Below are 23,201 nucleotides of genomic sequence, written 5' to 3'. Positions count from 1 at the left end.
TAAATTCTTCACTTTGCTGAAGTTTAGTTGTGTGTAACATTTCCTGGAAATCTGCCAAAAGCAGAAGTACATGATGTGTGTATATTGCAGATAATTTTGCCCTGTTGAGTTTTTAGGTTGTCAGATACAAAACAGTAAGGATTTCTTGATGATTAAAGATAATTATCAAAACTCAAAAGTGTGCAAAGTGTATGGGTACTAGCTTTCCCCCCCTCCATATATTGTTTTTTAAATAAACCATTTCAGTTGTTTATTTGCTGTGCTTAATCTCCCTCCCCTCTTCCTCCTCTTGGCTATTTTTCTGTAAATTGAGTATCATCCCTTCAAGATAGGTCAGATCAGGAAACAAAGTCTGCAAGATGGATAGTACTCTACTTGATACTGAATTAATGCAGGCTATAATAATATAATAACAGAATCTGAAAGGAAAGCTTGGCTGTGCTTTCTAGTCCCTCCTCTATCAGTGAATTAGGGTGGATCCAGTCCTGAGTTTTCTCACACCTCTATTTCCTGGAATTAATGCAGACTTTTGCTTTTGTGACTATTGATGCATATTCTCTTTAGAGTCATCTCTGAGGCTCTCTACATAATATATGGATTATTGGCCTACCTTGATTCTGCCTGCCTGCCTGCCTCTGTGACAAAAAATAGGGGAACCCCCAGCTTTTCTCAATTTCCTTTTTTTTGTATAACAGACTATGAGAACGTTTTGCTCAGGGTTCAAAATATAACTGTCTTTTTTGTTTTGTACATCCTTATTCAAATAATTTAGGGCCAAAAATTCAAGTATTAATTATTTTTTCTTTGTAGAAACTGGAGTTCTCACCAGTGAGAACAGTGCCAAAGGCACTTACTATATTCAGGCTTCTTTTCCTCTTTATTTTTTATAAATACTAGAATTTATCTTGGGGGAAAAAAAATCTAACTTTGTACTATATAAGCCCAACCACTGTTCATGATATCAAAATCAGGTTATTTTGGCTTACAGGATGTGCTTCAGAAAGTCCTATCAAATGTGACTGCAGTTACTCTATCTTAAACTAGTATTTTGAAAAATCAAATTTGGCTAGTTGGTGAACCTGATCAGTTCCTCCCAAAAGTAGGAAGGCTCCAAAAAGTTTGAAACTCTACTCCTTCACATATATTATTTTAACTTATGGGCAGGGAGGAACCACGCAGTGTTTCATTTGAGATGGAAAAGCACATGCTGGAATTCATAACAGACCAAACTGGATAATTTGACCATGCCCCTTGGCCTGCCTGTTGTTTATGCATTTTGCAAGAGAGCCTTAGTATGTAGCTTCAAGAATCCTCAAAAGAACTTGGGTCATAAAGTCAGCTGCCAGTCTCTGATAGAAGAAAGTGGAACATTAACCAATGGTGTAGTCCAAGGATCAAGCAAAGTGTTCTTTGAGTTTTGAATGGACTTTCTTTCTTTCTGTGTATCTGCAATACTTGAAGCAGCTTTCAGGGACTGGAAAAGAGAGAGTGCAGCACTGATTTATGAGTGCAACTCCAGCCCGTGAAGCTCCAATTTATGAAATAAGGAAGAAACACCGGACAGGATGAAAGTTCAAGTGAAGGTAAAAAAAACAATCTACATAGAATTGGGCAGATGGAGAAGTTTGGACCGAGGTTTTTTGCTAGTCATTTTAATGCAGTACATCTAGGCAGCTGGTAATCTTTCTAACTGAACGTATGTCTCAAACCTGCTTCTTCCACGGCAGATACTTTTTATGCACACTGGATCCTGCTGATCTTGTTTTCCCAATTCCACCTTGCTGGAAGAAAATACAAAAGCTATGTAGCATATGCTTATGAACATGGGCATTATGCTTGGGGTGGATAAATTGTTTATTTGGCTCTTGTTTTCAGAAGTCATTTTCCTTATTTGTAGCTATAAGTGAGGAGAGACAATGCAGATCATGACTTAGAAGTATATTTAGGTGTTTTCAGACTTCTGTGTAACGGAGTTGGAAAAATAAGATACAGTCTTGTATGAAGATACAATCCATGGGCGGGGGGGGGCTGGAAAAAAAAAGAAAAATTCAGATTTGTACTCAGGATCTGGTTCTGGGTATGCAGGAGATAAAGTGATAGAACGTTATCAAGCTCCTCATATCCTAAACAAGGAGAAGTCGCCTAACATTCATGACTATTGACCAATTTTCTTAGGAAGGCTAGGAAATGTTCAGCAATATGATTGCCAGAGGTTTAAGGCACTCTCTATATGTCCCTTTCATGTAGACAAACTAGTGATTTAAGACTGCTAAACACACAAATTATTACTGCCATAACTTCAAATGCCAGCTCTATTAATATCAGATGATATTAATTACATTGCTTTGAGCATCAGGGACTCATTCATGGTTCTTCAGGTCAAACTTTATATATTACACTTTCAAAAAGCACTATGCTGTCATCTAGACATTTTACCAGTGACCTGAAATTTTCTATTCTTATAAAAGGGGATTCTATCAAGACACAAATGTGAAATCATTGAATTGTAACTTACCAAGCAATGTAATTCTTTTCAATTTGTTACTGTAGAATTATCCAAATGGTATATGTGTAAATGATCATTATCTTTATATTGAGCAATATATATATACCTTTTACATGTCAAGGCACTCTTCCTATCCATAGTGTGTTTTTATAGTCAAATATGCTTGTATACCAATATTTGTATATATGAAAGGACAGACTTCCCAGCCAGGAATAATAGTTTATTTCATGTGGTAAACTTGGTGTATAAAAGTATGTCGCACACTAAATGTTAGTTTCTAAGACACAGTAACTTATTTTATTATAGATGGCAAGAGAATATTTAATTTTGCACTACGTATATACTTTTTTATTTTCCCATAGAGAAGAGAACATGTAAAATAAATTCATCTGGAACTAAGAATTCCAGATATGACTGACTTTAAAGTTAGCGATCCTACCCTCTCTCTGTGTGTGCGTGCGTGCATGTGTATTAATATAAATATTTTGAAACTTAGGCTTTTCCAACTCACCGGTTTCTGAATGCTTATGTCTATATTGGGCAATAACTTGAATTTAGCAGTATTAATTCTAGAGGACCCACAAACTTGCTATCAGCATTTAAGGAATGCTTTCATTAAGGAAGTCTCCACCAAGATCAACTTTATTTTTTCTTCTGCCATGGCAACACTTGGGAAATAAACATTCACATAATCAACAGTTGAGATGATAAGTGTGCAGACTTCTGGTAACTACTGGTTTCCTTTCTCAGCCAAGTCTCCACTGAATGCTCTGAATCTGTCTTTCAGAGTGGGTATGCAAACATAATATCCAGTCAGCCAACTCTAACTGGCTATATAGTAGATCAAGAACCAGGTTTGGAAATTCTGAAAGATGAATCTTAAAGCAAGGAAAAATATTATTCTATGCGTTCTTGAGTCTTTAAACAGTAAGAAAGAAGTGCAAAGGAAACAATAGTGAAAGTTGAGTGATGGGTGTAGCAAGTCAGATATTTACAAAGCAGTTAGACTTTACTGTCTTCCCAGGAACCTCAGTCAGCCATTTTTCAAAGAAAAGGGATATAAGTATCCTTTAATTGCAAGAATTCATAAACTCCTATCCCGCTAGAAGGAAATAGAATGAGAGACAGTTTTGCCAGGGAAGTGCCATGATGACCCATCCAGTTGGTGAAAAGAGCAACAAAAGAATCAGGGTATAAGAGTGGGAAACGGGGAAAATTTTAAAACATGAAAATGGCAATATTGTGATGTCAGGAGGGATACTTTCTTCATCTCTTAGTTTGTATGATATAAGATACATTGTGATTGTGGCAGCCTTAGGCCACGGAGACTCAAATCTAAAGACAGCTGCAAGTCTCACCAAATTGGCATTAAGTTACTTGTCATCTCTTAAACAATCTATCTCACAAAAAGAAAGAGAATACAGCAAGTCCCTGAGTTAAGAACGCCTCTGTTTAAGGATGACCCATAGTTAGGAATGAAGCCTATTGTAGCAAAATTCGAGTTAAATACATAATAGTTCAAGTTCATTACACAATATTAGTTATATAGTATTACACAATAATACTGTTCTGGCTTACAAACAGATTTGACTTAAGGACAGAGCTTGGGAACAGAACTCATTTTTAAACTGGAGTCTTCTTTAATTCCTTGTGTAAATGTACCATTACAGTCAACAACAGATTGAATAACATCGTAAGAAAATATAACAAAACCATAAAAATCTCCTAGTACAAACAATATAACAATAGCTGTTGATGGCATCCCTTCAGAAAATTGAAGTTGTAACTGAATTTCTGGAAAATGGAAAGTGACATCACTTACGTCTCTGGAGGCGAGACTATTCTATAAAATAGTGGCCATTATGAAAGAAAGTGCAGGTGGTCCTCAACTTACAACCACAGACCTTACAACAACTTACAACTTCCATCGCTAGTAAGGCAGTTGTTAAATGTACCATGCTCAATTTTGAGACCCATTTTGCTGTGATCATTAAGTGAATCACATCAATTATTAAGTAAAGCATGTAGTCGTTTAGTGAATCTGATTTCCCCAACTGACCATGCTTATTGGAAGCTAGCTGGGAAGGTCGCAAATGGTGCTCATGTGAACCTGGGACATTGCTAATGTAAGTGAGCCTCAGTTCTACTCTTCTGAAAATTGAGAACTACCATCAACTTTATAAGAAGAACATATCTGATGGACCAATTCCACTTGAAGGCAACAGTCCTTAAGATACCTAGGAACCAAGCTTTATAACTAGCAGATTCAGTTGTATTCAAAAACCCAGTGGGAGCAAGAGCAGGATCTTTAACATAGTTTTCAATGGATGTCGCTTGCTAGCTTATGACTAACTGCATTTTGAACAAGTACAATTTTTTAGTGTCTTCAAATGAGTTCCATATACAATATATTGCATTAGTCTGGTTATGTGGCGATAAGAACATGCATTACCATCACCATAGCCATGGCTTTCTTGGCTTTATCCCACATATCTCTGAGTTCAGGATAATCCCTAAGTAACAGTACTACTTTGGAGGTGCTACACAAACCATAGTTGGCACAAACTGATGGTCTTTCTGAATAGAGAATACTTATATCTTCCTGAGGTTCACATTTATCCTGTTGTGCTATTCAAACCCCAATGTTTTCAAGATGCAAGGTTAAGATTCCAAGTCTCTCCAATGTGGCATGGGGTGAAGATGTAGAATGGATGTATATCATACTGGTATCCAATGGTGGGATTCAAATATGTGAACAACCGGTTCTCTGTGTGGATGCTGCTTCCGGAAGTCCATTCTGGACCTGTGCAACAAAACATTAGCTACCGGTTCTGCCAAACTGGTGCCAACTGGCTGAATCCCACCACTGCTGGTATCTTAATAGATGATTTTTCAGCATTTTCACAGAAATACAAAACAGCAAAGAAGAGGACCAAAATCTTGTATGCCACAAGGAAGCATACTCTTGGCCAAACTCTTCCCCAACTAAATCTGCCTGCTGAGAAAGAATGGAAAGAATAATAGTGGCCTTGACTTCAATTTTCATAGATATGGACAATGATATAGATTAGAATGTCAACAAAAGGTCTAGTAGCACCAGGAAGAGTTCACCCACTCCTAAACCTTAACATAAATTCTCCTCTAGGGTGTCTACTGTTGTTTCCATTTAATGTTCATATCTGTCCCCTGACTAAAAGAGTTCAAAATAATCTGGGTTTTGTACAGCACTTTAAATGGATATCCTGGTACTTTCTCAATTACCTTTCCAAGAAATTAGGTGGCATTATACTCTCCCCTAAGGAAATGTTAGCTCCCAGGCCTTAGTCAATCATAAATCTCAGCTCCCTGAAAGAGTCAGGAACGAATGGATCTAAGCCATAGGTGACAGAGTTTGTATCAGAGTGTGTAGTATCCATTTGACTGGAATCCACAAACCAAAAGGAAGTCCACATAATATGGCAACATGTTGACCCAATCAACATTTCAGACCCTGCCCATGAAGAGTTTCTTAATGTGTGTGATTTTATTTCCAAACTAACATGCAAAGTGTCACAGCACCCTGATCATAGATCTTCTTGCCCATTTCTAAGGGAAATTACCATTCTAAATAATGCTGTTCAACAACTATCAGCTAACTATTTTAACTAGTTGGTTTTTGGAAATTATAGCCTATGATGAATTTCATTTCAACCAGGAAATGATCTGATCAGTAAACTAATGTTCATATCAACATCATATACCAACTGTTCTGAGGCAAGCACCAGGTCACCATTTATCCCTACTTACACACTTTATGTGCTGAATCCAACATTACCTGGCCCAAGTCTGTCTTCACCATGGAGGCCGTGAACTCCTAAGCCTATCCAGACTCCACAACTGTATTGAACTTCTCCAACACCAGTAATAAGGCCCAGGAGCTCAGGAAAGGCTCCTGCTTGGCAGCAATAAGATTGGTACATAAGCAACATAATCTAGCCTCATGCATACTTTGTCACCTCAACAACCAGGCTCCTATTCACAGTCAAATTTCTTAAGCTCATTGCCATTATCCTTCTTCAACCATGGAGTTCCAATTGCTGAAGGATCCAAACCTTTGGAATAACAATATGAGAAGTGATTTTTTTAGGTGGTCTTGTATACAGGTCTTGCACTTCCAATAGTGCAGCCCCTATTGGAAGTGCAAGAACTGTATACAAGACCAACATCTACAGAATTACAGGTTCACCAACCGTATTCTAGACCAATTTTGGATGGATAAATTCATTGCAAAGAACAAGTCATAGGAATTCTTTTCTCTTTTCCCTCTTCTAGCTCAGTTCAAAAGCTTGACTGAAAGAATAGTTTCACAGAGGATTCTAGCATAGTACATGATTTCACAATTCACTGATTCTACTAGAGAGTAACATTTGCAATAGATGATTTGGCCTTTTGATAAATTGTCAATAGTCATTTATTAAGAATTTCAGGAGATTCACTGAGAGGCCCCTATGAATTACCTGAGGATTTAAAAAAGCTTTAATTATAGAACACAATTTTTAATTTAAACAAACGTCTACATTAAGTGTTTCAAAACTTTTTTGAACTAGCAAATACATTTGAAACCTTATCATATGGCACAAATGCTTTCAAAAACTGGCTATTACAGAGATGGGTAGGCCAATATACCGGTATTCACACAGTGATTGCTATCACCTATTTTACTATTTGCCACCAAATAGCTACTTATCACAAAGCAACCTGGAGAAGCTGTTGCTCACCAGGCCCTAGACTCCTAGATTTTAGGACTCTCCCCATTTTTCCTTTCCCTAATCTTACTATGTTTTTTTTCTGAGCAAGTGGAAATATAATACTGCAATGGAGACAACCGCATGTAAAATGTTCAGAACGCTAATGCTTTGCACTGTCCCAATTTTCCATTCAGGTTTTAAGATGTTTAAAATATTAAAATAGGCAATACCTCTTGTCTAATGGATACAAGGAGATATCCATGCGCATGCTAAAATCTTGATAGACCAGCACTTCTTCTAAACATTTCTTTATATGGTAATCATTTATAAAGCCATACTAGCAGACTGCTAGTCATTTAGAGCAGAATATTGACCTCAATAAAGGGTGAGTAGTCCCGTTTTCTCATTGCTGAAATATAAAATAGTTGCTGGATCTTAATGTTTTTTTTATCTTGGAGAGGTAAGATTTCTCTATCGTTATTTCTTATTTTATTTAATGATTTGCAAGATTTCTTCTATCTTTAGGCCTGAGCGAGTTTAAAAAAAAAGGATTGTAAAGGCAAGAATTGTGTAGACTAATGGTCTTATGCACAGCTTCTACATTTTTTTTCCAGTTCTGTGTTAATATTTGCAATATAGCATTAACTTTTTCATGATCCTATAGAACCGTTGCTTATTTTTGTATATCAAAGGTTTCTAGAAAATCTCTTTGAGATGTCATATTTCTGTTCAGTCCCAGAAATCCTGGATTGAAGGTGCCTTCAGTAAAAGAGAATGTGCAAAAATTGTACCCAGTTCAAAAGATTCTCACAGGTACTTTGCTTCTTCTTGTTTTTTGTTTGAATAGTACAAAGAGTATGGTGTATTTTGTATAAATGTATACTGAACAGTGTCAGTATTCATTGCGTAAAGAGTAAAGTTAGTCAGGTTGACATAAGAAAATCCCAAATCTTATTAGCACCGTTAAGTTAAGGCCAAATAATAAAGCTGTATAACCTGATATTTAAACCACAAAATTAAATACTGTCATTTTCATTTCTGTAAATAATTACTTTAAAGGCGCAGCTATATTTTAATTCAGCATTTCCGCCTTTTTCTTTTAAAAGTGATACTTCTACAAACTAGATGGCATTTGAAGATATATATATTTGTCATGGATGAAATGCTATTCACATATTTCTTCATATTTCTTCTGCACACTTAGATTGGCTTATATTAATGCAAAGGAATCAATACAAAGGAATAAAAATAAAATGCAGTGTGAGAGAGGTTGGACTGACGAACAACTATAAACTAGATTTATTTGCCTGAGTTGGAATAAAGTTAGCATATTCAGCATAAAATCATTAGATACAGTTAGTTCTTGTTTAGCAAGAACTGGTGACTCTATTAAGTGAAGTGGTAGCTAAGTGGAAATCAGGTGACCACGACTTTGCTTTTCTGCTGGAACGGGCAGCTGGAGAAGCAGCACATAGGAATTTTGGCAGTGGAAAATGAGCCTTCCCGTGTGGGACAGCCCTGCAATTAACCTCATTTGCTGGGGTAGATGGCATTCTTGGCACATGTCTAGCAGTTGTATGGAAAATGGCTGGATGTGTACAAAGAAACTCAGATACTATAGCTGGTGGGGGAGCTGTACCTTGTGGCAAAGCTTATGTTCAGTGGAAAGAAGGAGCTGATTTTGGTTCTGGGTGAGACTAAGGGTAGAGGACAGGAACAGGGAAGAATGTCATATGAAATCATGACAAAAGTTTGGCTGAAATCAAGGGAGATTACATTCAAAACATTGTTCTTGCCTGCTCACGTAGCAAATTTATCAGAAAAGGAAATGAGATTTATCTCAGATTACCTGTTTGGACAAACTGAAGCATTGTCTTCAAGAGGATTATAAAGGGCCTGGTTCATTATATGTTGTTAGGGTCAATGGTTAATCATTCCTGGGATACCTTGTTTTCCTCCTTTCTTGAATAATAGACCACATTTGTTCTTTAGGTAGTTGGCAGAGGTCCCAACAACTCTTCAACCAATCTCTTCAATACTGGAGAGTGTATTTCATTGGGGCATGGGGTTTGAAAATATTCATATTAGCTATGAGATCCTTTACTACATCCTTACTGGCTTGTACCCTCCCCTATTATATTTCCTCCATCTACACTACTAAAATCACCACCATGTCCTTTGTAAAGCTAGAGGGAACATTGGCATTTTCTCTGCTTTCTTAAGATTGCCCAGTTTGGAATAAGAACTGAGCACAAGACCTCTGTTTCTCTTGCTAATGACATATCTGGAAAAAAAACCTTTTTATTGGTTAAAATCAGCTAGCAAGAGAGACATATCAATAATATTGACATTGTTTATATCCCTTTCTTGCTAGCTGATTTTCTACCTTTGCCCTCCTGACCTCATTGTTGCATTTTTGAGCTCGGTAAACTTCCTTGGCTGTTAACCCTTCTTTATATTCCTATTACACATCCTTATTTAGAGTCACAATGACTTCATGGCTCCTTTAGGCTTGAGCAAACTACTTTAATAAATCTCCATCTACCCCTTTTGCCTGTTGAATCAGTTATAGCAGACTTGTAGTAAGATATCTTTCTGTTAACCTGTCCTTTTATTTTAACCCAGATGTTTTCAACATTCAACATTCATTGGGCCACTGTGCAGGTAAGTTTATTCTTGATATACAACACTACACTAAACTTTTATTCTCTTGAGTTGCCTACTTTATCCCAACTATATGTACCAATCAAGCCCAAAATTTCATTATTGTGGTTCCTTCCACCATGTTTCTAAAATCTTATAGAGCCAGCTTATTTTAGTGGTTAAGATGCTGACATAGAAAGTAGGAGATTTGAATCTAGGCCTCCCTTAGCCATGAAAATCATGTAGGTGACTTTGGACCAGTCACCGTCTCAGCCCAACCCACCTCAAGGATTGTTGTGGGGAAAATGGAAGGCACAAGTATTAAGTTCACTGCTCTGAAGTATTTATGTGTGTGTGTGTGAATAAGAGGGCATAAAAATAGAACAACAATAATAATAGTAATAGGCCCCCTGAATGCAATCTCAAAACATCTGAAGCTTGAACATCATTGGCACTGACAAATTCATTCATCAGTCAATTGTAAAGGCAGCTTTACGTGGAACACATTACATGTGATACCCTTAACATCATCAAACAATTACAAATCCCTGGTCCTTGGGAAGTGACCAGTCAGATATAATAATAATAATGCTTATATCATACCTGACTTTGTGCCCAATAACATGTAGTTTATATCGTTTGTCATCCAAGGGTAATATTGTATACAATGGCATTTCATAAAGAAATATTTAACACATAATGTTAAACATTTTGTGCTCGGTTTTCTTTTTTCCTTTTATGCCTATATTTCATGTGGTAGGTTCATATTTTAAAGTCCACTTCACTTTGCTACTATCTTCAGTCTATTACTTACCAATTTGTTATTAAAGATTTTATGAAGGCCATCTCTTTATAGTCTAATATTTGAAGAATGTGATCTAAATCCTAAGGAATGCCACACACAAAAATGTACAGTTTCAGACATATTTATGAAACAGCATATAATATATTTTATAATTATTACATTGGTAGACTAACATAACCACCATATTGGAATCATGCATAATAATTCCAACATGGTTGATGTGTTAGTCTCTTGATGCAATAATAGGATTGTTGCAACAACAACAACAAAAAACTTACAGAATGCAAGTCCCTGGAACCCTATGCCATATTCAATGTGTTAAGTTTTTAAGTACTACAAAACTGTTCATTTTAACTGATTAAAATGTTTAATGCATGTACCAGCATTTTTTTATTGAAACTGTTTTTCAGAGGTTCTGCAGGATGTCAAGTATGCCAGAATCTAATTCGGTAAGACCATCTAAAATCTCAACATCTGCCAAAACAAAGGATGGAGTATTCTTAACAGATGATGCAATTACTATTTAAGCATTCTTCAATAACAATAAGAAAGAAAGAAAGAAAGAAAGAAAGAAAGAAAGAAAGAAAGAAAGAAAGAAAGAAAGAGAAAGAAAGAGGGAGGGAGGGAGGGAGGGAGGGAGGGAGGGAAGAAGCAAGCAATAACTTATTTGCCAGTGATCATGTTACAGTGATGACCTACAAATTGAATTCCAAAGATATTAATAACTTTTGTATTAGAAATGGAACACAACAAAAATATTTCAGAAAATATTTTGTGCTCCCCTCAACTTCTTTGAAAAAGAAAAAAATCTTGGAAAAACTAGCTACTGCAAGAAAGAAAAAATAGTATTTTTTTTTTTATAAAAAAGCCTGCCATGTTTTTAATGGGCAACTTTTTTTTTATGTTAGGCACAGGTCATGACCATTGTGGAAGATTTTAAATGCTATGAAAGGCATCTCTAGAAAATATTAAAGATCAGGGTAACAACTAGCTTAGTTGTAAATGCATTCCTTCCTCTGGGAAGTTAGCCTGTAAGGAAGTAAAACATTGCAGTCCAAATGGGCATAACGAGAAAACAATACTTTGAATCCCAGGGATTGCTTTAATGGTGAATAAAGACTAAATAGAGAGTGAAATTGTACACCACTTCTCTTAAAAAAAAGTTACTTGCAAATATCAATTTACTAAAATACATGTTGACAGAGGCGAGGATTAATTTAGCACAACATTGGAAAAGAGAGATGTTACTGAAGATATCAGACTGAGAACTTAAATTTGGAAAACTAACAGCATACATGCACAACAGAAGTTTAACCAAATTCAAGCAAGAAGGTCTCCAATGCATATTTTATATTATGCAGCAAGCCAAATATAAATATCTAGAGTATGGTTTTTGTTATGTTTGCTGTTTGTTGTGGTATTGAAGAGGCAGCAGGTGAAACACAACTTTCTTTATTGCAAAGGCAAAACCGAAACTAACAAACACATGCTCCACCCCTATTTATACATTCAGCCTAGGAGGCGGCAACCAATAAGAACATAGTAGTCTCCTGCTTAAGTGCATAACAAGTAGTCTGCAGATAGAAAGTCTGGCTTGTTGGCCACGTGGTCTGCTAACCGTTATTACACAGTATTAAGCACTCAATTCTCAAATTTAACTCAATACATTACAGTTTTGATATCCTTATCTTTGATACTCTTATCTTTGAAACTTCAGTTCTTGAATAAGAACTGAAATCAAGCACACAGAAAAAGATAAGATGTCTATGAATAGTGGACATTAGTTGAGTACAACAAAGGAGAAGTTAGAAACTGATATTTATCTACAATGTTCTTAGTAGTTTTTTTCTTCTTTTCATTCCCTTTTCTTTTGAATTCTTAACAAATAGAGGAGATTTTGGCTCTTAGTTCAAGAACTGAATTCGTTTTCTCATTATTAAAATAATATACTGTAACAATAAAATGTAATTTGATGGTTTTATAGTTAACTTCTAATCAAAGATACATTGAACACTAACAATACAATCTTGGCAATTCCTTTCACCAATCATGGATATCATGTTTCTGTACTAGAAATATTTTTTTAAATTTACCTGTTCTGACAAAATGACATGTCATGAATTCTTTTTTTTTTTTAACAATCAATAACCAAATTCATCTACACTCAACTTGGATAATTGATGGGGGGGAGAGACTTTTGGTTTACAAAAGAAAGCTTACAAATAAAAAACCTTTTCATACGCATCTTTTATGATTTTACCATGTTTTTCATACATGGAAAGATGTAGTTATGTTTTAAGCTCCACAAAACATGACAATCATATACAGATTTCTAATATTAAACTTTGAGCTGAAGTAGCTAGTATGGTGATTTAATGTAAAAAAAAGAGCACCAAAAAAGAGCAACTTTAATTGAATTAATACTAATGGAAACTCTATCTTTCTGTTTGAGATGTTGTTGTGGTCGGCTAATCGGTGATCACCATGGAATAGATTATGGTTATCCTGTATTTCAATCCGAAAAAGAAAAATATAATGTGGAATGGTCTGTTGAAAAAGATACAAAGATTAGTCCAACTGATGCATTTGGTACAATCAATTTTCAAGACAGTGATCACACGTACCATGCCAAGGTTCGTACAACTTTAAACCTGGATTTGTAACACTATTGAGTTTATTACAGAACTCTGTACAAGTACAGCTGTGAAAATCTAGAAAACAAATATTAGTGCTAAACATAAAATTGCTGTGAGATTAAGTAAAGATAATCTATATAAATGTGCTTTTATTTAAATGTTTTGTCCCAACTTGTTGAGCTGAATATCAAGAAAGAATGCATGTGAAACACTATGGAAATAGCAGTCTTAACATCTCAATTGAAATAATAGTAGAAAATAAGGAACATGACCTTGATGGAGATATTAAGGAGCTATTGCCTAGGCATAAGGTACCAAAACATATTTTAAAGTTCAGAGCAACCAGATAATATTCAGAAGTAACTCAGACAGACACCTCCCTAATTTACTGAAATATAAGAGGCAGGAGGTACTACACAATCAGACCCAAAGGTGCTTTTTTACAAAAGCAACTGGACCTTCTTGTTTTTTTTTTCCTTTGAGAATGCAAAATGTTTTCAAAGGAAAAAATCCAAGAAAGTCCAGTTGCTTTTTGGAAAAAGCACTTTTGGGACAACCATGACCTGGATGATTGAGAATCTCCATAGACATTTACACAATCAGACTTGCCAGATTCTGTTATAATAACCAATCTTAATAAAAGTGGTTTTAGCCTTCTGGTTGAATTGATCTCCTAGTCTGGTTTATCTACTAGGCTAGAAAATTATTTAATTAAAGCAAGGAAGGCATTCACTCCCTTTGTGATAAACGTACACGTTCCAACCAGGAATTTGGAAAACATTAAAACATTCGTGAAATCTCATTAATCAGTGGATTTCTGTTCCTGTTGATGATGTGATACTGGGAAAGGAAAAAGAGGTACCTGACATCAAGTAGACAGTTAAAGCTGTGAAGCATGATTTGAAGCGTGAAACTAAAAATTGTAGGCAATGTTACAGAGTTGAGAATGCTTGAAGCTTGGAGAGCTCCAGAAATGACCTTGGAGCAAATATGCAGAAATGATTATGAAAACAAAAGCTTTGTTAAGCCTGGGAAACAGAGAAAACAGAGATAGACACTAAAACTGACTCCACTGTAATTCTCTGGGGTATTAAAAGAGAGAAGGGAAAATAAAGGCTTTCAAAATTCTGTCAGTATAACCTGTATAAATGAAGTATATAGTTCCAGTCAAACTTGTAGAGTTTTTTCCTTTGACCTGGCCTACCTCATACGGCTGACAGAAAGCAAGACAATGATTAGAATTCACAGCAGCTTGAGGAAGCTAGAATTAAGATTATATATCAGGGGCCTTCAAACTTGGCTCTTTTATGACTTGTGGACTTCAACTCCCAGAATTCCTTAGGAATTCTGGGAGTTGAGGTCCACAAGTCATAAAAGGGCCAAGTTTGAAAGCCCCTGTTCTATATTATTCCTATAAATGTATAGTTATCCCTGTTATTTTTGGGTTTGGGCAATTACAGTTGGTGTTTTTTTTTTGTCCCATAGTATATCAGAACTTCTTATGACACAAAGCTAGATCAGCTGTTGCAGCTCATGATTAAAGAATGGCAGATGGAATTTCCCAGACTGGTCATTTCGATTCATGGTGGCATCCAAAACTTCAAACTTCCATCTAAACTGGTGCAGCTTTTCAGCAAAGGATTGGTCAAAGCTGCTGAAACTACAGGAGCTTGGATATTAACAGAAGGCATTAACACCGGTAAACCTATTTCTCTTTAATATTTGGTGGGCAAATGTTTCTGAGATCTGTGTACACAAGAATAATCTTGCTATCACCTTGTTTGCTAAGAGTTCCATATTAAGCATATTAAGACTACACCAGGTAGCAGGAGAGCTGCTTGTGTCTGTCGTAAGCACACCAAAGAGCTGTTTTAAAGCATGGTACTCTCCCCAGATATATTGCTTACCTCCTTGTAGTATCTTCTTCCAAGCACTATTGGAGGATAATATTAACTTATAGAAACAAAGTTTTGTTAAAGTTTGGTGTAGTAGTTAAATAGCTGGCCCAGAAACCAGGAGACTGTGAGTCCTAGTCCTGCTTTGGTCTAGTCAATCTCTTAGCCCAATACTACTACTTTATACAACTTGTGCATCTATGCTCCACATAGCACTCTTTGTCACATTTAACATAAAGCATGTGGGAAAATATTGTGTCATCTCATTCTTCAAAAAAATATATATCATGTACCATAAGTGAGGAACCAATGCACATTATTGTGTAGATGTTTTACATAATTAAGCTGTAGTAATTCCATCAGGTTCAACATGGCTCTGATTCTTGTTTACATTTGGAAGAGTTACAAGACATTTCATTTCTGTAATCCTAAAGTGACCAACTTTTTTACAATGAGAAGGAGGACACAAATAAATTGAAGAAAAAATATCGTAAATAAAACATTTTATTCATTGCAACAATACAGAATACACTATAATATGATAAATGCATAATAAAAAATATTTGTAACAATAACATTTTATATTGTAATTATGCTTACATGCCTATTAATTATTATTTAAATGAGTACAAAAGAAGGACTGTCCTTCCTAAAGGAGGGCGATTGGTCACCTTAGTAATCCGATCATATTGTAAATTTGTAATGATGATAATAATGTCAACTATTTCAATGTAATTGTCTAGGAGTATCTAAGCATGTGGGAAATGCATTGAAATTCCATGCCTCTCAATATTTAAGAAAGATCTGTGCTATTGGAATTTCCCCTTGGGGCATCATTGAAAATCAGAAAGAACTTATTGGCAAAGATGTGAGTTCCCAAATGGTTTTTATTTATTTATTTTTCTTAACGAACTCTTTGAACTGTTCCACACTATAATTGTATGAGTATCAGGAACAAGGTACAGATTGTAGAACACTACTAATTTCCTACATATAGCATATGTGAGGATAAATATTTCTATTTATTTATTTATACAACTGCAAACTTTACTATTCAGAAATTCACCCTGTATATTACTGGTCATGTAAAAGATCTTATTATTTATCATATATATCTTTAATTTCTAAAACTGTATCTCTATTTTAACCTCCCAGTGTGAAATAGTTTGGATAGAAAAATATACATCTGATCCAAATTCATTCCATCTTTTACACCACACAGATTCTCAACTAATCAAAGTCCCAGTCTATTGCCATTTGGAAACTAACAATTGCATTTATATTTTGTTACATTTTTTTTAAGCTATACTTCTTTTAGAAATGAAACTTAGGTTTTAAAAGTCTATATATCACAGATGTTAATTTTTATACGATGGAGAGTACTTTTTTCATTACATCTGGACAATTTTCAAAGGACAAATTCTTATGGTTTTTTTTAAAAAAATAGAATTTTAATATAGAATAGAATAGAATAGAGTTAGAAGGGAATTTGGAGGTCTTCTAGTCCAGCCCCCTGCTCAAGCAGGAGAACGTATACTATCTCAGATAAGTGACTGTCCAGTCTCTTCTTAAAAATCTCCAGTGATGGAGCACCCATGATTTTACTGGTTAATTGTCCTCACTGTTTTTCCTTAATTCCAGGTTGTTTCTCTCTTTGGTCAGTTTCCAACCATTGTTTCTTGTCCTGCCCTCTGGTGCTTTGGAGAATAATTTGACCCCCTCTTCTTTGTGGCAGCTTCTCAAATACTGGAATACTGCTATCATGTCACCCCTATTTCTTCTTTTCTTAGACTAGCCAAACCCTGCAGCCGTTCTTCATATGTTTTAGTCTCCAGGCCTTGGATCATCTTAGTTGCTCTTCTCTGAACGTTTTCCAAGGTCTCAACGTCTTTGTTGTAGTATGGTGACCAAAATTGGTTGCAGTATTCCAGGTGTGGTCTTACTAGGATTTTATAAAGTGGTACTAATACTTCGTGTGATCTTGATTCTATGCCTCTGTTTATGCAACCCAGGACTGTATTAGCTTTTTTGGCTGCTGCTGGCTCATAATCAAGTGATCACCCACTAGGACTCCAAGGTCCCTCTTACAGTTACTGTTTTTGAGCCAGGTCTCACCTAATCTTTGATTTTTCCTGCCTAAAGGTAAAACTTTGCTTTTCTCCACATTAAAACTCATTTTGTTGGATAGGACCCATTGTTCCAGTTTGTCAAGATCTTTTTGAATCCTGAGCTTGTCTTCTGGGATATTGGCTATTCCTGCCAGTTTAGTGTCATCTGCAAATTTGAAGAGTTGCCCTTCTATTCCCTCATCTAAGTCATTGATCAAGATATTAAAGAGTACTGGGCCTAAGACGGAACCTTATAGTACCCCACTGCTTACTTCTCTCCATGTGGATATAGTACCATTGAGGACTACTCGTTGAGTACGGTTTGTCAGCCAGCTACAAATCAATCTGGTGGTGATGTTGTCTATTCCACCTTTTTCTAGCTTACCAAGAAGTAGATTGTGGTCTACTTTGTCGAATGCCTTACTGAAATCTAAGTATACTATGTCCACAGTATTTCGCTGGTCTACTAATTTGGTCACTTTATGAAAGAATGAAATAAGATTGGTTTGGCATGATCTGTTTTTAACAAACCCTTGCTGGCTACCAGTTATAACTTTGTTTGCTTCTAGTTGTTTGCAGATCTATTTTTTGATTATCTTTTCCAGGATCTTCCCAGGTATTGATGTTAAACTGATTGGTCTGTAGTTTCCTGGGTCTGTTTTTTTCCCTTTCTTGAAGATGGGAACCACATCAGCCTTTTTCCAATCTTCAGGTACTTACCCAGTGCTCCAGGACTTTTGAAAGATATGGTGCAATGGTTCTGAGATAACATCTGCCAGCTCCTTCAGAACTCTGGGATGTAATCTGTCGGGTCCTGGTGATTTATATTTGTCAAGGTCAGATAGGTGTTCTCTTACCATTTTCTTGCTTATTTTTTGTTTCTAGTTTGTCTTCTGCAGTATTTTTTTTGTATGTTTTTTGTGTGTGTGAAGACTGATGCAAAGAATGAGTTAAGCAGCTCTGCTTTCTCCCTATTGCTTGTTACTTCCTCTTTAGTGGATCTACAGTTTCCTTGACTTTTTTCTTGTTATTAATATGTTGAAAAAAACATATTTTTTTTATTATCCTTGATTTCTGTTACAAGTCTTTGTTCATTCTGAGCCTTTGCTTTCCTGACTTCATCTTTGCATGTTCTGGCTGTCTGCTGATAATCAGCCTTAGTTATGTGTCCCTCTTTCCATTTTTTGTACTTGTCCTTTTTGTCTTTCAGTTTGTCTGAGAGATCTATATGCAGCCATGCTGATTTCTTCTTGACTTTCTTGTTTTTCAGTGGTATTGTATTGGACTGGGCTTTTATGATAGCATTTTTCAGAGTTTCCCATGCCTCTTAATTTTTTTCCCTTTTAGGATTTTGATCCATGGAATCTTTCCTAGGTTCACTCTCAGTTTGTTAAAATCAGCTCTTTTGAACTTTAAGACATTGGTTGAATTATTTTCTATTGCTAGTGTTTGCATTATATTGAATTCCAGTATGACGTGGCCACTTTTCCCTAAGGTTCCGGCAACTTCAACTCCCTCTATCACTTCTTCTCTATTAGTAAGAATTAGGTCCAGTATAGCTTTAGTTTTAGTTCCCCCCTCTACCTTTTGGATGACAAAGTTGTCAGCTAGGTTGGTTAGGAATCTGTTTGCTCTCCTGCTCGTAGCAGAATTTGTCTCCCAGCTGATATCTGGGTAGTTGAAGTCTCCCATTACTATTGTGGTATGCTTCCTACATACATTTGTTAACTGGTTGGCAAAGAGTCCATCTATTTCTTCTGATTGGTTGGGTGGCCTGTAGTATACGCCTATGGTAATGTCACTTTTTTCCCTTTTATATTGACACATATAGATTCTGGAGGGCTTTTATCTTTGATCATGTGCGTTTCTGTAGATATGTAGTATTTTCTTACATATAGTACATATATATTTTTCAAAGCTAGGCAAATATCAGTTGAAATTTGTCTTTTTATTTGTACTTTCAGCTGAGAGTTTTATCTTTCACTTTTGCAGGGAAAATTCATTTGCATACAAAAATACATACTGTGTCTTTTTTGTTTGATTTACTATGAAATTTCTAATTACTAAGATATTTAGCAAAATCTCAAAGTATAAGAAAAATATTTGGAACTATTTCGGAAAGATTCATTTCAGGTTTTATGTACCGTAAGTAAATCATTAGTTTTCATTGTGCGACATAAGATACCATTTGAATTTTTATATTTATGTATTGAAAATTAAACCTCACAAACTAAGTAGCATGTCATGAAGCTAGAATCTTGCCATAGATTATCCTATTAGTAAGTTCATTGTTGTTTTATTTAAAAAGATTTTAATGAGGAATAATGGGAAATAAAATGCTGTTTCTTTTTTCTACCAATCCTGTAAAAAATATTATTCCTCTCTCTTTCTCTCTTTCCTTCCTTCCCTCCCTGTCTTCTTCCTATATGGAATTTCTCATTACCTAAGGCTGTGAGTTTGCCAGGGGTAACATACAAAGAATTGAATTAAGGATCATAATTCAAGGATGATAACTTTTGTTTCTCTGCTAGGTATGCTGGGGGCGGGGGGACAGCTGATATTAAGCACGGTCAATATTCCACAGTCTTCCTGAGCTACAAACATTTGTAATCCACCTTAAGGACAGTGAAACAGTGCTTTGGAAGGGCTGTTCTTCTAATCTTTGTTTCTCTTTAGGTAGTCTGCCTGTATCAGACACTTGGCAATCCTCTTAGCAAGCTGAGCACCCTCAATGGCATGCATTCCCATTTCATACTGGTTGATGATGGCACAGTGGGAAAGTACGGCAGTCAGATAAAACTCAGGAGAAATCTGGAAAAGTATCTATCACTTCAAAAAATACATACCAGTAAGAAATCCTTATTCTGTATTACTTCTGTAAGAACCTCTTTCAGTGGTGCACTTTTCTAATTGATCATGCAGGGTTAGAGGGATTGTGACTTTTAGCAATCCTGACCCTGATCCTGACCCTACCCCATACCCCAAAACCGAACCCTAACCCTAACCCGAACCCGAACTCGAACCCTAACCCTAATCCTAACCCAAACTCAAACCCGAACCCGAACCCTGCTGTGTTTCATACCCACTGAACAAATGAAAACAAGCCATTTTAATCAAGGGAGAAGTCTTCAGTTTATAGCTCTTCTAACATTTTGTAACATGGGAAACGTTATGATTTTAATCCCATCATAGCAGCGGATTTAAATAAGTACTGAATGTCCTAAATTAATGGTTGCAATTTCTTGTGTGATTTGAAATAGGAATGGGGCAAGGAGTGCCCTTAGTTGGGCTAGTGGTAGAAGGCGGTCCCAGTGAAATCCTGACAGTCTGGGAATATGTCAGGGACACCCCCGCTGTTCCTGTAGTAATATGTGAAGGCACTGGAAGAGCTGCAGACCTGCTTGCCTTTACGTATAAACACACTGCAGATGACACGTGAGTCCCTGGACAACAGTCCTTCAAATACTGAACAAAAAAATAGTGCGCCCAAATGAAAAGTTCAAATCTTTAATTTTTTCTTCAAATGGTGTGTCATAAGACAACTCTGACTAAAACGTATTTGGTTACAGGTGGTCCTTGACTTACAACCATAATTTTAAACCCAAGCCCCAAATTTCTGTTGCTAAGCGAGGCAATGGTTAAGTGGGTTTTGCCCCATTTTTAGACTTTTTTTGCCATGGTTGTTAAGCGAATCACTGCAGTTGCTAAGTGAATCACACTGTCGTTAAGCAAATCCAACTCCTCCCCCCCCCCCGAATGTGCTTGCCGGAAGCCAGCTGGGAAGGTACAAATCACACGAGTCCACGACAGTGCAACTGTCATAAGTACATGCCAGTTGCCAAAGGTCTGAATTTTGATCGCACGACCACGGGGACTCTGTGACTGTCATTTGTGTGAAAAGCAGTCATAAGTCACTTTTTTCAGTGCCACTGTAACTTAGAACGGTCACTAAACAAATGGTTGTTAGCCGAAGTGGTATTTAGGAGAGGAACAAGTATAACAAGCATCGCTGGGGCCATTTGGAAAATGTTTACTCTGGTAGGGAACATTCATTTAATGAACTTATATACCTTTCCCTCTCAGAAACTGGAACTCTCAACTTAAGGAAAAGATATTATTAATGATTCAGAACAGCTTCAGTTTTGGGCAAAAGCAGTCCCATCATTTGTTGAAAATTTTAATGGAATGTATGGAACATAGGGATTCTGTAAGTATCCTGATTTCACGGTATCTTTTTATTAATCCCATCCTCTTCTCTGTCACCGAATTGTTACTGATATAAAGATACTGTTTCACTAATATTATCAGTGGAAAATAATAACTAACCATGATTAATATTCAAAAATTAATATTATAATATTAATAATTAATGACAAATAATTTGTGCAGGTTTTTTTTTAATAAGGCGAGAATTGTATACTTCAAGCTTGGACATTTTTGCACCAGTGATGTAAACCAGTAATGCTTATATTCTTCTTTCTATCACCTTCCACAAGAATAAAAAATAAAAAAGGTTCACAATACATTTTGGTCAATTGCAGTAAGTTGTTTATCTGGAACACAGATGAAGAAATTTGTTGAATTCAATTTGTTTTTATTTATCATTTAGTCAATCATAGATCCTATCCCATTTTGTCTGAGTTTGCATGTTTGTGCCCATGTTTTACAGAATTTGTCAATACAGTTTTCATAATAAGTCCATTCTGCAAATGATTCCTCTCATGAAGTACATTTTTAATACAAATTCTTATATATGCACAGTTTTATGCACAGTGTCTCCCTAACATTATGCATTTTTGTGGTAATACCCATTCTTACACTCTTTCCTTGGTTGGGATACTTTGGGAAAATCCTTTGATTGCTACAATTTGTATATCAGTTTACGAATTGATATTGGAATCACAAATTATGAAAATGTGACTTAAAATATGAAATAACTAAGTGTCCATCATTCTTTCCGTGAAAGCATAATAACATAATTTGAATTTTTCCCTTATATATGCAGATTCCATCTGTCTTCAGCAGGGGTCTTCAAACTTGGCAACTTTAACAGCCCTGGCTGAGGAATTCTGGGAGTTGAAGTCCACAAGTCTTAAAGTTGCCAAGTTTGAAGACTCTTAGTCTTCAGCATTCACTTCCTGTTCTTCATACTTACAGAAGTAGCTTAATACCCCTGTCTTAGATATCTCTCTGCCACTCCAGCTTCAGCTTATTCCTTCTGATCTTATTTTCATATTTTTCACGGCATTTGATTCTATTCCTTCCTGTCAATCTTTTTCTCTATAACTTAGGAGACCTTTGAAATCATCTAACGGTGTTCACTTTTCTTTCCTCTAGTAACTTGTGTTATTTTTTGACAGATAACAATATTTGATGCTGAGTCAGAGGAACATCAGGACATGGATCTGGCAATCCTGACTGCGCTCCTGAAAGGTTCTTTATATCTTCTTTTCTCATGGACTTCCAAAATCAAACCAGGAAATAGAAGTTAAATTATTGTGAGTATAAAATCTAACCCAGAATGTGTTTATTTGTTAGGTACACATATGTCTGCTCCAGATCAGCTCAATCTGGCTCTGGCTTGGAACAGATTGGACATTGCTAAGAAACATATATTGGTTTATGGACAACACTGGAAGGTAAATTTAGCATTTAATTTGTTTCTGCTGCACATGATTATCAGAAGTCCCGCTTTTTACATTGCTTGACTTGTCTCACCTTGCCTATGAAGTATCTTTATATCTGAATTGTCATCAGAGTTAGGATAACAATAACAATAGAGCTATGATGGCATGGTGGTTAGAATGCAGTACTACAGGCTAATTCTGCCGACTGCTAGCAGTTTGATTCAGCCTTCAATCCTTCCTAGGTTGGTAAAATG

The 23,201-nt window shown here is 36.0% G+C and overlaps 1 protein-coding gene across 1 annotated transcript in view; it reads left to right on the top strand.

Moving 5' to 3' along the window:
• The first annotated feature begins 1,565 nt into the window (after positions 1-1,565).
• The window catches only part of TRPM6 (transient receptor potential cation channel subfamily M member 6), a 71,994-nt gene continuing 50,358 nt past the window's right edge, over positions 1,566-23,201 (top strand). Inside the window, exons 1-11 of the mRNA XM_015814473.1 lie at positions 1,566-1,583; positions 7,967-8,046; positions 11,092-11,130; positions 13,134-13,314; positions 14,803-15,016; positions 15,956-16,080; positions 19,997-20,168; positions 20,581-20,755; positions 21,404-21,527; positions 22,681-22,753; positions 22,859-22,959. Of these exons, the coding sequence (XP_015669959.1) occupies positions 1,566-1,583; positions 7,967-8,046; positions 11,092-11,130; positions 13,134-13,314; positions 14,803-15,016; positions 15,956-16,080; positions 19,997-20,168; positions 20,581-20,755; positions 21,404-21,527; positions 22,681-22,753; positions 22,859-22,959 (1,302 nt within the window). The remainder of the gene's footprint in view (positions 1,584-7,966; positions 8,047-11,091; positions 11,131-13,133; positions 13,315-14,802; positions 15,017-15,955; positions 16,081-19,996; positions 20,169-20,580; positions 20,756-21,403; positions 21,528-22,680; positions 22,754-22,858; positions 22,960-23,201) is intronic.

This window comes from Protobothrops mucrosquamatus, unplaced genomic scaffold (genome assembly GCF_001527695.2).
Source record: "Protobothrops mucrosquamatus isolate PMUCROS unplaced genomic scaffold, P.Mucros_1.0 scaffold254, whole genome shotgun sequence".
NCBI lineage: Eukaryota > Metazoa > Chordata > Lepidosauria > Squamata > Viperidae > Protobothrops > Protobothrops mucrosquamatus.
This window is presented reverse-complemented; position numbering and strand designations above follow the sequence as displayed.